The 17,162-nt window shown below is 36.1% G+C and overlaps 1 protein-coding gene across 1 annotated transcript in view; it reads left to right on the top strand.

The window, feature by feature from the left end:
- Nucleotides 1-17,162, top strand: part of TMPRSS15 (transmembrane serine protease 15) — a 95,241-nt gene that overhangs the window by 41,803 nt on the left and 36,276 nt on the right. Inside the window, exons 11-16 of the mRNA XM_053456848.1 lie at nt 804-906; nt 2,235-2,385; nt 3,348-3,489; nt 9,949-10,038; nt 15,601-15,726; nt 16,849-16,989. Coding sequence (XP_053312823.1) covers nt 804-906; nt 2,235-2,385; nt 3,348-3,489; nt 9,949-10,038; nt 15,601-15,726; nt 16,849-16,989 — 753 coding nt within the window. The remainder of the gene's footprint in view (nt 1-803; nt 907-2,234; nt 2,386-3,347; nt 3,490-9,948; nt 10,039-15,600; nt 15,727-16,848; nt 16,990-17,162) is intronic.

Genomic DNA, 17,162 nt, shown 5'->3' on the forward strand with positions numbered 1-17,162 from the left:
ACAGTAAATGTCAAATGCTCCCACACGAGAACCAGAATAAATAAAGTATCAATCCCACACAAAGAATATCGCTAACTCCATTCGTAGATAGGTAGAGAGAGGTAGATAGATAGTTAGAAAATTGGGGCAGACACTTTCCATTGGTTGCTATGGTTATTGGCTTACTTTTACCACTTGACATCAGCAATGCTCTTTATAAATTACCCATATAAATATTCTCTTTGTATCTATGTCATTAGATTTCAATACATCCCTTTGTTACTTATCCTAATACAACTGATGTATCCCTTGTATGTCTTTTGTGCAATTAGTAATAATGTGAGAAATGAACTGCAGCAACTGTAATATATGTAATAATACAAATTAAATATTAAATGGAAAAATAATATGGAAATAAAAATTAATACAAATAATAATAATACTTATGGGCAGAGATATGGCAGGTCAAATAATAATAACAAACAAAACTCTGTGTGTTATATCGCCCTCCGTCTTCCCAGTGCAAGCTGTGTTAGAGATAGCATGAAAAATGTTTCAATAGGATGTATAAATTCTATAGTATTCAGACATTCCTTGAATACACTAGCGGGTTTTCATGTTCACTTTCTACCTATAGCTACTTTTGAGGCCAATATGATAATTCTGACCAGCCTTACAATATGCATAGGCAAATGTATATATATATATATATATATATATATATATATATATATAGTGCTTTATTTATTAAATAGCTCTATACCACTGATAATTACATATCTATATCTATATATTACATAAACTCACCTTTTATTTATTTAAAGGTTACTACTTATCAACACCAACTGGACCAGGAATCCGTCAAAGAGTTCGACTCCTTAGTCTTCCCTTAGTGCCGAGATCAGAACCATCGTGTCTCAGTTTTTGGTATGCTAAAAATTGTAATTACCAACTGTATGTGTTTAAAACTCAGACAATGGAAGATTATATAAAAGGAAAAAATATTTTAAACCTTTGTAGTAAGGGTTACCAAAAAAGACAACGCAATTAAAGTTATGTGGAAGGTTAAGTAGACTGTAAAAGCAGAGTCAGCAAACCAATTTTTTTATTGAAGGATATTAGCAAATAAAATTTACAGTGCTGAGAATGCATATTCTGTAATTACTAGACTTATGGAAACAATAGTCATAGAAACAGAAAAATGGAATTAATGCATCTGGATTATCCATAACAAATACGAAAGATTATGGAAAATATAATGTCAAAATATCTATGTTTTATCTACTTAATATTTAATGAATTAGTGTCTTGCTTTGGGTCTTCTCCTATAAAGATCTGTTACCCACTTATTGTAAAATAAAAAAACAAAAGAACCCCTCATCTATGGAAACTTGGCAGAATCTACACAAGGGTTTATTCAGAATCAAGATGGCAGATACCTTTTACATAAAGTTTTGAAAGTATAATTTAACCATAAAAATTATATGAAATTGCTTGTGTAATACGTATTCCATTTCGTTCCATTAGTAACATATAAAATTAAATGGTGGTCAGTAAATACTGCCAATTTGTAGCTAATGGATTGATTATTAGGGGGAAAATGGAGCATGTAGGTAACTTTTTCATATGTCCGGTCAGGGATGATTTATATCAGGTCCCCGAAGTATTAACAATCTGGTTGCTTTTAGGGAGAACCTGCTAAAGATTGCATTTTAGGGCATCATTGTATTTTTACAACCTCTTTAGACAAATAGTAAGTCCAGTTACTAATTAGAGGTGTCATCTAGGAGCGTGTAATAAGTCAGTGGTTCTCAAACTGTGATCTACGGACCACAAGTGATCCTCTGTTGAGCGACAGAACAAGGAATATAACAAAGCCTTTTTACTGGATATGCGTGCATGCCAGAGATAGAAAATGAAAGCAGAAGGCAGATGTTTTATAAATTAATATTATGAATTCTAGAAAGTAATTTGAACTTGTATTATGGTTGCAAATATTAATTTCTCACAGGTGCAAAAAGTATATTTTTTTTTGGGGGGTGGGTATTTTCTTGATGGTCGTTAGATGAAAAATATTCTAAAATATTCTTAGATACAATACAAAATTACAAAGACATTGGGAGAGCTTAAGAATGTTCTGAGTGTATTTTCTTGGACTCTTGATAAAGGAATTCTGTTTTTGATTGATATCGTCTTGCAAATGAAAATTACTATTATAGCTAATGGTAAGTCATTTTTTTTCACACGATCCATAGGTATCACATGTATGGCACCAATGTTTTCCGTTTAAGTGTTCTTGTTATTTTTGCAAATGACTCAGAGGAAGTAATGTTTCAGAAGGAAGGAAATTACGGGCAAAATTGGAATCATGGTCAGGTGACGTTAAATGAAACCTCCGAAATAGTGGTAAGTAGGTTTATGTAACTTGGGTATTAGACATACAGCTTAAGAGCTTAATAGCATGGATTCTGCTTTAGCATCAAAAGAGAAAGAGAAATAAGCCAATACAGTGTAAATCATCAGATTCCAATGTCAAATAGAATCAAGATTAATATATTTGCAATATCCCCCCTAGGGTATTGATATTATCCCTTAAGGATTGAAGGGGTATTGTTATTATGCATCAATTTTCAGTTGCAATTGCATCTTGATTCTCGCTCATTTTAGTATTTGTTAAAGGGCAATTGTGACCAAAACATTTACATATATTACTTATACGTAATAAGAAAAAAAATGACTTTATTTTTGCTTGGTCACATATTGTAGATATATGTTGTTATGATTGAATGCAATACATCCAGACTTGTATATTGACTACTATGGAGAATGACCAAACCATATTATGTATGAAATAAAAGAATTTGTAAAAACAGTAACTAAACACAAACTCTAAAATCTATGGGGTTAAATTACAGTACATCTAATTTGCTTTCCACAGACAGAATATATGTCAAGTGAAAATTTCAAACTGCCATAGAAACTTTTCACTGGACTTTTGGCGGCTTCATTAGGGACATAGAGGCAGATTGAAGAATTTCTGATAATATAATATATATATTTTTGCTTAGGGCACATAAAAATCTAGAGCCATCCCAGTTTATGAAACATGTTGGATGGCAGCAGTGTGACATCACATCTTGATCTGCTCTCATTAAATCCAAGTCCTGTCAAGCCTACATTATGCCCAAGACCCACTATGAAACTCACTTTGCACATGCATGCCAGCAAGAACTCATACTTTTGGGACATCAAGCAGACAGCAAGACATCAATTAGGACAGTTAACCGCTATGGTACTTGCTGTGTAATGTCATGTATATGTGTAAGCATTTGTGATGTTTCAAAATGTTGTGTTCTCATCAAAATTAGGTTGCTTTTGATGCTATTAGGAATCAAGGCTTCAGTGACATAGCAATAGACGACATTGGACTGCTTATTGGAAGCTGTAATGAAAGTGCTTATCCAGAACCAACTCGTGTCCCCACTCTTCCCACGACTACAACAGCTCCCAGTAAGTACTTATTTCTGTAAATGGTGTGGCCATGCGCATCCACAGGATTTTTTCCATTGGAGGCAACTATTTTACAGTGTTACTGTAGACTTGGTGTACCCTCAAAATAGCTACTAGTCCCATAATAACCAACTTGCAACATAATAAACAACTTGCTGCTCATTATCATAGAAGTTTCAGTCAAGAAAAGTTCATGTTTAGTGTGTAGTGTAGCTCTGTGATGTATAACAAACATTCTGAGGTACTGCGAAAAAGGTAGTAAAAAAAGGTAAATAAAGGCTTGGTAATTTTGTCCGCAGTTAATATTTGGCACTTAAAGTGCTGTTATTACATTTCTCATGATGTATAGCCAACCAAACGTATGGCTGAGAATCATCAATCCATAATAATGTAGTATCAATCCATAATAATTTATAAGCTAATCTTTGGCACTCCAGTTATTGTACTCACTTTCCCATGATGCTTAACACGGCTGAGAGCCATTGGAAATGTAGTCTCGGCAGCTGGAGTATTAACTAACCTTAGTTGCAATACATGTTTGAACTGAACTACCTTGGGTCTGCAGGATGCAAACTGTGTCTCTGCCAAGGCAGGGACTCTGTGCCTGTGAATGAGCATTCAGGGCATGCAACCTCAGGTGCGTTCAGTTCACCACTAAACTGAAACATGGAAACAGAGAATTTGACAGTAGATAAGAACTATGTTGGCTGTTTAGTCTACCTTGTTTTTCCCGATGTAAAGACTCAAACATTAATCAGTTCTTGGTGTCTCTGAAAAAATAAGTTATTTGTATGGGTATAGCTGAAACACCTATACTCAATAATTAGGAGGGTTGTCCACATACATATGGCCACATAGTGTATGATGGGGTTAAATTCTATCATTATACAAATGAAACAACCAATACCTCCCTGACCCTCATCACCCCAGCCAGTGTGATCTAAAAAAAGAACACCTGCTCATTATTTTATTTCAATTCATTGTGTCAACTCAAAAATATATATTTTTCCATTTTATATATTTATTAGTTTTCTGGCTATTAGAAATGCATTTTATTTATATTTAAATATTTACGTGGGGACATTGGGTGGGTTTTCTGTTACTTCATAATGTCTGATTCTAGCATGTTAGCATGACAGACACATGTTTCTGCAACATCTAACAACATATCACCTTCCAACATGGAAGCATTTTTTTTAAAAGCCTGTCCATTGGTAGCAGGCAGTCAATTGGTCACTGACCAGTCAGCAGTTTTCTCCTTCTTGACAAGACCCTTAGCATTTAAGTGCAAATACAAGACTTCCATATAAAAAAAGTCTTATGTATACTCATAAATGCAAAATCTATTACATATATTTTACTTTAGGTGTAACAAATTTAATTTGATTTCTTTATAGGAAAAAAATCACAAATTGCAAATAAAAATAAAATAATGCAAATGGAAAATTACTGCTGACTGGGATGTAACAGTTTACCTGGCAAATTCTTAGAAAACGTCAAGCAATTCTGAAAAAGCTAATGCTTTATTAAACACATCACAACAACAATAAAAAAAATATTTTACCCTTAAGAACATTAGATTTCAGCGCAAAATATCTCAGCAGTTCATTTATAAGCCCTATAATTAAATTATGCCGTATTGTAACATTTAGTTTTTATATATTTTCTTCATAGCAAAATATCAAATAATGATAGATGCAGGAATTGTTTTCAAAACATTAAAAGTCTATTTACTAAAAGGCAATCTTTAACTTAAGTAACATGCTCTTACTTATTAACGCTGACAAAGCATATTATTATATAATATAACAATTGTTTGTGAGTACATGCAAGTACAATTTACTTTAAATTACATTAAATTGTCATTAACTTGCATGTCCTCACCTCATATATATATATATATATATATATACCAATCAGCCTTAACAGTATAACAACCTCCCTGATAATGTGTAGGCCCTCCTCTTGCCCCCAAAACAGCCCTGACCCGTCGAGTCCACTAGACCTCTGAAGGTGCGCTGTGATATCCAGCACCGAGAAGTTAGCAGCAGATCTTTTAAGTCCTGTAAGTTGCGAGGTGCGGCCTCCGTGGATGCGGTGCTCGTGTTCAGCTGTAATTTTTTCCTCTCCGGTTTAGTATAAGCACACAAGTCACGGATTGTTTTTTCTTCAGATACTAGTGTTTGATCATATAATCTAATTTTCTATAAAAAAAATATGATGAGAAATTCAAAAAAAACTCACTTTTATTTGAAAAATCTTTTACTCATCTAAAAAAAACTAATGAAAAAAATGCCAAATAGATTCTACTATTTGTAGAAATACCCAATGTTTTTATGATTTTTTTCCCCCTTTTGTTCTGCAAGTTATTGGTCAATAGGTACAAATTGTGTTTTGCGATCTGAAAACCATTTTTTAAGTAGACACTTCTTATTTGAAATGTTAGTATTTTAACCCTTTCCATGTCAGGCTTTTTGGGAAGATACAGCGCTAATTTTAGCACTTGCTCAGTGTCTTAGTATGCTAACTGTTGCCGTGTCTCTTTTAACACTTAGAGTGCCAGCTATGTACATAGCTGACTGAAAAGCTACAATGTACACAGCTACGAAGTACGTAAAGGCACTTTAGGGCCTCCTCTCCATGCGATCGCATGCAGCATGCCCGCAGACATATTTTCCCCATCATATAAAAGAGAAAAAGGCATGTGTTTACTTTCAAACGTGCTGCTTTCCTCAAAAAAAAAGGAGAGAAAGCTCTTATTATAAAAATGGTCGCTTGCCACCATGGTAACGGATACAAGGTTTTAAAAAGGCCCAGTGTGCTGCCAGTGGATCTACTGTGGGGTCAGGTGACTGACATGCTGGTAAGACACCCTGATCCATGCTCCCTCCCAAAAAAGCCCCATGTAATTAAAAAATTGTAATTAAAAAATAAACATACATAAAAAAAATGTCTGATGGGTCTTTGTTGACTTCAACACTTATCACTCTCATCCAGAATGAGAGTAGTGGGACAAAAAAACTCCTGCTGCTAAGGAAGACAGCACTAAACTGCGTCAATCATTGCGTGTGCATGTATAGTGGTGCTATCTGACACGCCATGGCCACCAGTAGCCCTGACGCGCCACGGCCGCCAGTAAGGCAAACTGGTGATGTTTTTGAGTGAAACATCGCTTAGTTATCTGAATGGACAATGTTGCTTAGACAAACACAGCTTGCCCTATTGATACTTAGATATTACTGCTCCTTTATTTTTCTTTGCCTTATTTCTTTTTCTATGGTTCTGTCATAAGCTACACTGTTATGATCTACAATAACATTTACACTGGGTCATGGTTGATATGATTTAAACCAGTAACACAATAAAATAGATTACATATAACATATTAATAGATGTATATCTATCTGCCACTATGACAGATGAGTAACAGAATATGAGCGTGATGATATCTTGTGCATTTTTGAACATTACTGTCTAAACATCAGTCATTTCTATGAGATCGCATGGCGTTCAATTGCTCTACCATTTTTTTTCTTGATACCAGATCCTATATGTAATGACTACTTATTACATGTCTGTCATTGTTCAGGAAAGAAATCAGATTTTTCGTAATCGTCTCAAATTATTATCCTTTTGTAAGAAACCCTGAATTATAAATGTTTAACTGGTAAAAATGTCACTTTTAAATCATTATGGACAATTATTAAGTTATGCATTTATGGAAGTAATATATCTACATTCTTATTCCCAATTTAAATGAATGTAAAGATGAGTAGACTTGTGCATTTGGATTCGTAGGGACCTTATTTTTAACAAAATTTGCCAAATTTGTACATTGTACATGGAACTAGAAAAAGTGCAAAGGAGGGCTACAAAATGAATAAGGGGATTGGAAGATATTAGTTATGAAGAGAGACTAAAAAAGTTAAAATTATATACACTAGAAAAACACTCTTCAGTGATTTGTTCATTAACAGAAATGTACAAAGAAGTCAACCTCTAAGACTGGGAGAATGGAGATTTTATAGACGACAAAGGAAGGGATTCTTTACGGTAAGGACATTAAAGGTATGGAATTCACTGCCAAGGGAGGCGGTGTTATCAAATACATTAGATGCCTTAAAAAGGGGTCTGGATATTTTTTTTAGAAAGCCATGACATACAGGGCTTTAAATAGAATGAATATTTTAGAGCTTGATCCAAGGAGAAATACCGTTGCCTTTTGGAGTCAAGAAGAAATTTTACCCCCAGATGGCAGAATTCAAAGTAGCTTAATTAGGGTTTTTGCCATAGTGGATGAAGAGCAGGAAGGTTAGGTAGAATGGTTGAACTTGATGGACGTAGGTCTTTTTTCAACCTTATGTACTATGTAACTATGAAATTCACTGTCCTTCTATACCATTGGGCTGGATGTGTCTACCTGCCAGTGTATTCCCAGGCCCCTACTACTACTACTACTGCTCAGTTCATGAAAATGGTCCAATATTTGGAGACATTCAGTCCCATCGCTTGCTGCTGGATGTGTATTCATTAGTGCAGTACTGCTGTTGCTGCTGATACTGTTCTTGCAATGCTAAATCGAGTCTAGATCTCTTGCTCTTACTAACAGTCCCAAAGTTTTCTTCCTTCACTTTACTGTAGTCTATGTCTTTGGCCATCTGAGATATTTGAAGCTATGCCTTTACTTGTTTTAGAAAGTAGACAAATAAGGGTGATTTGTCATTTGTTGTCACTTTGATGATAACTGTGGTCAACCTTTCTTTTTATTGTGTGGTTCTTTTAGTATATATCTACGAATAAAGTATTTTTATAGTTGGAGATCTTGGGGATGGGAGATCTTACATATACATAAAGTAAGTGCATTCGCTTTGCTCTGACCGCTCTCTGAATAATAACTTTTGCATTTAAGTTAAATTACTAAGATCTCAATTCCAAAAGTATTTAGCCGTGCAGCAAACAAACAAATATTTTCATCTACTTCATCTACTTGCACAAATCCAATTATAGAAGAGAATTGGAAATCACTTAAAAGAGAATGAAATTAGAGCAATCACTAAAAGAAAAAGTGTTAGAAAAAAGTTTAAACGTCAACAATGACCACCACAATTATATTGAATTATATTATATGTTGCGATCAATCTAGAAGGAGCAATAAAAGCAAAATTGTTAATGGGATAGTAAATTTTAAAGCTCATTGCTATGTAATGGAGAACAGACCTGCAACGTCTCTGAAATTGATCTTTCTTGTTGTCAGTCTTCCAAACATTGAGGACAGATGAATTGATCTTTGGAGCTGAATTTTTTTTTTAGTTACCTACACAATTATAATAAAGGGGTATGTTCACTAAACTTTAACTCTACCGGAGAGCTGAGCATTTAAGCTCTCTGACTATGCATTCTCAGTGGCCAGCCCCAGTGAACTTCCATGCAAAATTGATGAGGCGACTTTCAAGAAATTGTGTATTAGTTATACCGTGTGTAAAGCTAGCTTAACCCTCCTTGTAGGAAAAGCTCAGGGGTCCAGCCTTAAGAATGCATGGAGGCGTCAGATTATCAAACTCTCCTAGCGTAGTGAATAGACACCAGATTGAGTTGGTCCAAGCCATCAGAGCAAGCTTGGATGCCAGAAGTGACCTCTAAATCAGCAAATACGGCTAGCTTTACCTTATAAGTGACCTAGCTAGTGGGGGCTCCACCACTAGGCTCTCTCCAAATGCATTCAGGGGCAAAGACTTTGTTTGAGAAGGAAGCTAGAAACCTTTTTAGTAAGCAGATCAACCTTTTAAAGCATAACCCATGGACATTTTATGTTATGTAATTGCCAACATTCTGTCTGGAATATATTTTACTATGACATGTACTTCATTTAAATCATCCAGTCCGTTTCTGAAATATACAGAATCTTATCTTTCGGCTTAATTGGGTTTTAGGAGAGTCACCATAAGAGTTTATTCCTGTAAATAACAATACAAGCTTTGGGAATAACGACACATTATAACATATGTATGATTACATTCTAGAATAGACTATCATTCAGTGTGGTAACAATTGCAAGTTTCAGCTAATGTACGTGTGGTAAGAATAGCAAATAGGTATATTGTATATTCTGGTACACTGCATTCCAAAGCAGCATCTGTAATACTCTGATAATACAAGACCATGTATTTTTATCCTTATGGGTTAATAATGATAAGAAGACCCAGCTCACACAGCGTGATATCATTCAGAATCAAGTCAGTCACAACATGGATGGGTGAAACTGCTACAAGAAAGCAAAACATGAAAAAAAAAAAAGATAATTTCCATTTTCTGCAGGAATTCTGAATTTTGCCAGCCAAGTATATAAAAACATGCAAAACCCTGTAACAACAAGGCAATAACTCATGATAAGCACAACTTAAACATTCGTATTTTACAATATGTATATTATTATGTCTTTGTCGTCTTTGTTTTCTATAGCAGATTGTGGTGGACCTGTTGAACTATGGGAACCAAACAATACATTCAGTTCTTTGAACTATCCTGAGAACTATCCAAACCGAGCTTCATGTGAGTAATGAATAACCTGCTGGTTTTTAAACCTTAATGTATGTCAGGCTTTAAGTCCTAAATATCAAAGATTTAATTAACATTATGGAACAATAACCATTCGTCATTCCTCAGTCGATTGTGTTTTAAGAAGGTATTCATATAATGAAACGATTAGGTTAGCCATAACCATTTGTGGCATTCTGAGGTCACCTACATGATAAATAAATCCGAATTAGCTTTAAACAAATCTAATGAGTTCCAAAATTTTCTTTATATAATACCCTTTTATTTTATAAGGGTCCTCGAGACTCCCGTAAAGATGCTACTGTGTGGGATTTTTTTTATTATACTGTTAAAATTTATTATGTCACATAGTAACAAAATAAAGGGGCATATTAGCTGTTCAGAATGAATATGTTTCCATGTTGTTCATAAAAATCCAATAGCACTTATTTGTACTGTATAGATTGAGCATTATGGTGGGATGGCTCCATCCTTTCCTTTATTATATTTATTATATTTCTTTTTAATTACCATTTGCTTTGGGAAAAATTCCCAAAGCAAATCTAAAAATGGGCTGTGTGATGGTACCAGGCTTACTGGACCTTTTCTGGGGCCGTCAGTCTCTGAACCATCACTTTTGTTGCTCCTCGTTCCTAGTTGACTGGATCCATGCTACTCTGAAGGTCTGGAAGCAGTGCCTTCATTTTAGCTCTTTTGCAAATAGTGAAAACCCACCCAAAAACTAGCTGAGACTTAAGTTACATTTGGGCACCTAAAATGTTGAGGAGAGATATGTAAAATTCTAGTAGCCAACAAATTATCATCTTCATGCAAACTATGTTTTCCTATAGCAGATCTACAAAAAGAAATAAAAAAAAAATTCTATTCTATGTCAAAGAATGGTACAATAATATTATTATTGTTTTTATTAAATAATATATTATTTATTCCTGTAGCACAGTGCTTGAAATTGATGACTGTTTTTATTTTCTTTTAAGTACCTTCAGGTGTAGATTGTTTTTGTATCTATTGCCCTTCACTGCAACTTCATGAGTTTCAAAAGTATACAAAGTATTGCAAACAACACAAGATACTGTGATACAGCATTAGTTATTTTTTGTATGTTAGAAGGTAACCTGTTTATTATTAATTCACTATATTTAAATTACATTTCTTACTCTGCTTTACAATTTTATACACTGTTACCAAGAGCTTAGGCTGGCTCATGTTTTGGGGTGAGGCATTAACAGGGTGATCCTGCTCCCTGATGCACACTGCCGATCAATGGGCTGATGGGGCTCTATGGGCTCAAAACGGAGGACACCCAATTAAATCTTGATAGAATGGCTTTTGGTTCTTCTCTGGGTTAGACCAAGGACAGAAACCCCCCATAAATGCACACTGATTATTCGTTCCCATTAACCCTCTCAGAGACAATCATGTATGTGGTGTAGTGAAGGCTTTTTTAAAACAAAAAATATCCCCCTTATCCTACTGCCTATGGTAAAAACAAGAATGGTTCAATCAACCGGACAGACCCTGACACTGAAGTCTATGGAAGACCAGACCAGTAGGACCAGCTTGCAGTTTCAGCACCTATTTCACTATTGTCTGAAAAACATTTGCAGATTTCTGTCTAGGAAGATTTCTTGAACACTTCTCTCTCTGTGCAGTGATATTGTGGTAGCTACATGTTGACTGGGAGAGCCAAAAACCCAGAGTCTCCAGTATAAACTTGCTTCTGTGGGTCGGTTTCTTCTTTCCCCAGGCAAGCGAATAGTGTTTGCTACCCCTCCCTTTTCTCACCCACCAAAGGCTTTCTGGAGCTGCTGTAGTTCTTCCTCCAAGTGCCGCTTGCATTAACTTTCCTTGAAGCCATTCCTGTAGGAGAAGGAGAGCTTAAAGTAGTCTACCCTGGTACATTTCCAGGTTTGCCAACAACCGTAACCAAAACCTATATTATTTACCAATACTAAACTAAACCCAAGACCATTAGGCCATAAATGTTATGTATTGTGAACATGTTTGGCTCATAATTTTTCCCAGATGTTTAGTTTGTTTAGACAATAGCTTTTGTTTTACACCGTGCTCAGAGTGGTGCAGCATGTGTGTTCTGATTATTGTCTTTGAATTAATGGAAAAACCATAAAGGGTCCACATAATAGCCAATATTATTGTGACAACCCCTTCACAGCTACTGCAGTTCCAAGGCACTTCCAGGTGGTACGGAGTAGCTTGTGTTGGTTATCACTCCTTTTAGAATGTTATCCTGGTGATTGAACACTCACAACCGCTTGCAACTGGGACCCTAATCTCAAATAGCATGTAACACCTAATGATAATTAAGGCCACCTTGACAATGTTTTTTCCACACACATCAATAGGCTTGGTCATCTATTTCATGGGGCTTCTAGCAGTACATTCTATGTCCTTATATTTTCAGGTCCACATATATGGGGTCTACAGATTCTTTTCTTTTATTAAGTTTCACTTAGCATTGACTATCCAGATGATTTCATGTTCCAAGTGAAATATTATCCCACAGGCACACGGTTTGGGAGTTAGACAGTAGATAATTATTATATTTTATAGATTTGGTGCTCTGAGTAGTTGAACTAATAAACTTTATTAGCTTGTTTTATAATTAAATGCTAAGTGATGGTTTATAACTTATGACAGCATAGTTTTCACATCACTGTTCTCTGCTGAGGGAATTCTTTACAGACGGTTATAAATTGAAAAGTATTTGTAAAGTTAAACTATTTATTTTCTTAAATGTCTTTTCTTACAAACATTTAATGTGTCTTGATCGGGGAGAATTATAGCTAAGCATGTGTGATAATGTGACGTTTTAACTAAAAGGTTGTGCTGGCAGTTAGGTTAAGGGTTAACTTGGCTGATGTGATACAATTTGCATGTAATTAATATATTCACTAATATACACGTGGCTTGCAAGTTTATGCAAGTACATGTGGCTGGAAACTTGCATGCTGTTGACTACAACTCACAGAACCCCCCCCCCTAATAATAACTTTCATAATAAAAAATATTTTTAAAATGAAGAGACCCCAATTAAGCAAAAAGATGTCAGCTAGTATGAGGGAGCGAAAAAGCTGCCCCCAAGTGTAGGTGATGTTTAAAAATGGAAAAATGGTTAACTTTGGAGCTTCCAGATTTTATGTTTAGTTATGACAGACTATGGACAAAGATTGAATTACTAAACTGGATATAAGACACACAAGGCACTTAAAATAGATTATTTTATTTAAATCCTACATTTGTAAAAGCAGTAAAAGGAGACGTGTAATGACTGGGGCAAGGGGGGCTGGTTAGATATGTGATGCAACAGTCCCATATATTTAATCTATATATCTCCAAAAGCAATTGCACTATATGCAAAAAAAATATTTTTTAAAATGTATTGTAATGCCCTAAAGCTGTGAAGGTGAAAGCTTCCCTTTAACAAACAACCCAATAGCCTTTCCACTTGGCATCCACACATAAGACATTTGGGTAAACATAAGGGCTTAGTTCAGATTTATTTTGTAAAATTAGCCTACCTGGGAACTTCCCAAGGTATCTATCGTTTGGGGGTCGTGGCTTGGTAAAGGGTATGGGGCTAGCTGCACATAGGAGTGGACCTGTCTCCAGTGGATGGGGAGCACAATGGAAGTAGGCAGAAAGTGGACATGGCCAAATGAGCGCCCCTGTCTGGAGAAAGCCCTACCTGACCCAGAGACCCAACGAAACAGGGCTTCACCCAGAGACTCCATGTCTAACACAGAGCATTCTCAGGTATGATAATCAGGATGACAAGTTGTCTTTACTTATGGTAATATAGTAACTTAATTGTTACATTTAATGAGAGGTTTGTCTAACTCCACCGCAAGGTTCTATTTTAGAGATATACCAAGTTAAAAGAAGAAAAGGGAAAGTAAAACCTAGAAACCAAATAATTGAAACATTAAAACAGTGAAGTATGACACCATCCTGCAGGTATAATTTTATAAGACTTCAAACATACCTCTGGTTATACAGGATGAATCAGCATGAGAGAAGATAGCTTAAAAAAAGCTAATTAAGTCGTATCCATGGTTCCCAAATTTTAGCAAACATCTTTAAATTCCAGCATAGGGAAGTCATTAAGTATTGCATGAAAAGGAAATTTGCTCTTACATCTAATGTGCCCCTGCAGTAAGCTTAACAGAGATAAATAGGTTGCTATAATCCAATATTTATTATTATTTTTAATACTTACTTTAACTTATTTCACAACACTGTCCAATGGACAGAAAAATGTATGACATTTATGAGTATAAAGTGATTTCTTTTTTCACAATAATTTATACAGCATGCAGGCAGGTTAGCTAGCAAATGTACATTTCCTTAAACATATCAAACATCGCGGGCTGGGTATAAAAAGTAATTCTGATGCAAACTTTGATTAGTGACCCTATCACCATAATCAGGGCCGGCCCTATAATGGGGCAGACTGGGGCAATTGCCCCAGGCGGCACTTTAGAAGGGGCGGCACTTTGCCGCCCCAAGCGCTTTTTTTTTTTTTTTGAAGCGGAGGAGAGAGAGAGAGAGAGGGGCACCGAGTGGTTTTCGCTTACCCGCTCGGCGCCCCTCTCTCTCTCCTCTGCGGCGAGTCTCCCTGTTCGGTCCCAGTGCCGGCTTGTAATGCAGAGCGCCGGAAGTGACGTCAATTTCCGGCGCTCAGCATTACAAGCCGGCACCGTGGCAGAGCAGGGAGACTCGCCGCAGGACTGTTTAAAAGTGAGTACCGGGGTGGGGGGGGTGTCGTAGATTATGGCGTCGGCGAAGTTTAAAACGCCCCAGGCGGCGTTAAGTCTTCGGCCGGCCCTGACCATAATAACCATTAAAGTTGTCCAGTAAGCAGGAACGTTCTGTTGCTTGCGATGATAATAAGACCACTTTTCTTACATTGCACCACAGTCAGGGCCGGCCCTACCATGGAGCAGAGTAGGGCAATTGCCCCAGGCGACACTTTTGAAGAGGCGGCACTTTGCCGCCCCAAGCGGCGTTTTTTTTTTGTTTGTTTTTAAGCGGGCGCCCCTCTCTCTCCTCTGCGAGCCCTCTAGCTCGGTCTCGGTGCCGGCTTGTAATGCTGAGCTCCGGAATATGACGTAATTTCCGGCGCTCAGCAGTAAAGCAGTGCGCACGGTGGCAGAGCAGGGAGACTCGCCGCAGGACTGCTGAAAGGTAAGTGAAGTATAAAGGGGGGGGATAGGGTAGATAATGAGGGGAGGGGTGGGGGGGGCTCCATTTCAAACTTCTCCCCAGGTGGCATTATGTTTTGGGCTGGCCCTGACCACAGTCTCTTTTTACGCAACCCCTTACCACCAACACCACCACCTTATTTACCATCCCTTATGTAGTGACAGTCCCACTTTGCGACAAAAATAGTGATAATATCTGCATTTATTATTTACCAGGTTTTGTTAAATAATGAACCGGTTTAAATTAAAACATTGGTTTTCTTAAACAAAGTATTCCATCCCAAAGTTTTTTTTTTTTGTTTTTTTTTTACATTTCTTTCTTTATGTTCTACAGGTGTATGGTACCTGAATGCTGCTATAGGAAAAAATATTCAGCTTCATTTCCAAGATTTTATCCTAGAAAACATCTATGATGTTGTTGAAGTTAGAGACGGAAGAGGCGGAAATTCATTGTTGCTTGGCAAGTATTCAAGCTGCAGTGGGAGCGGGGATTCAAAACCAACGCTATAGATCTTAGATGAATTATTGCAAAGCAACAGTCGGCTGTTAGAATTCATACTGTCATGTAAGAACCGCAACTAGCCACACTGCACAGCGGAGAAGACTTTGCAGCTGAACTTACACTTATCAAAAGTAGGCCAAAGATCATATCCCCCTAGATTTCTCGCTCCTGGAGAAGAGTTATCATGAAAAGATTATCATGCAGAAAGCATGAAAGCCAGAGCACTGGTAGCCCAAAAAAACTGTTAGGATTCCAACCTAAAAGAAACTTTTTAAGTAGAGAAAGAAAGCATGAGTATTTTTTTTTCAGGGATCAGAAAATTGTGTTTGTAAATTCTGCAGAAAATGCTTAGAATGGAAATAATGGAAATAATATAAAAATAGTGTTTCAGAATGCCATAATAGCTACACGTTCTAGTTTCATAAGTAAATGTCTATGTTTCATATCACATTTAGTTAATTATTCTCTATAACTTGACGATATAAATCATCAATGACATTAATTTACCACCAATTATGTGTTCGGTCATAAGTAGCTTATTTCCATTAACATTTTGACTTCTCACCATTATTAATAGCCTGTTTATAATTTTATTACATAAGCTGATCACTGGTCATGGTGTTTAAATGTATTCTGTCTTTTTGGAGATAAAGACATTGTGTAAGAAAATAATATTCTAGCAATTTCTTTATTTTTTTTTGTTAAAAAATATAATAAAGAACTTTTCCAATCGAACAGTTGCAATGCACTGGAAAACAAGAGCTGCTTACAGTATTATAGTAATGGTTAAATTGCAGGTAAAAAGTGATAATGCCATTACTGATTAAGATCTAGTCATTAATAGACAGTGATACCTTTTATTGGACCATCATAGGGAAAAAAAGATGTTATATAAGCTTTTGGAAATTTAGAGGTCGCGTCCTCAGATGGATGAAGAGGCGAGACCTCTCAGTTCCTTGAAAGCATGTATGTTTCTGTGTTAGCCCAAAAAAGGTATCAACTGTAATAAAATAATTTATCCTCTCTTGTATCATCGATTTCCCCTAATGAATGATGACATTTTTTAATTGTTTGTTCCAGCTGTTTACACAGGAAGTAATCCAGTAGAGGACGTCTTCTCTACAACCAATGAAATGACAGTTTATTTCACTTCTGATTCGTCTACAACGGCCAAAGGATTTTTGGCAAACTTTACTACAGGCTATGGGCTTGGTATGCCAGGTTAGTACTTTTTAATTACGTTAATTACGCTCGTAATTTCTGATTATTCATTACAAGAAAACGGTTTTTACTTTAGTCAATCAATTCAATTGCTTTGGGGATGTTTGGTACATAGCCAACCTGAACATTAAAGATAAAAGTTTGTGGAACCATTTTACGTCTGAGTTTCCGCT

Source organism: Spea bombifrons, chromosome 2 (genome assembly GCF_027358695.1).
Source record: "Spea bombifrons isolate aSpeBom1 chromosome 2, aSpeBom1.2.pri, whole genome shotgun sequence".
Taxonomy (NCBI): Eukaryota; Metazoa; Chordata; class Amphibia; order Anura; family Pelobatidae; genus Spea; species Spea bombifrons.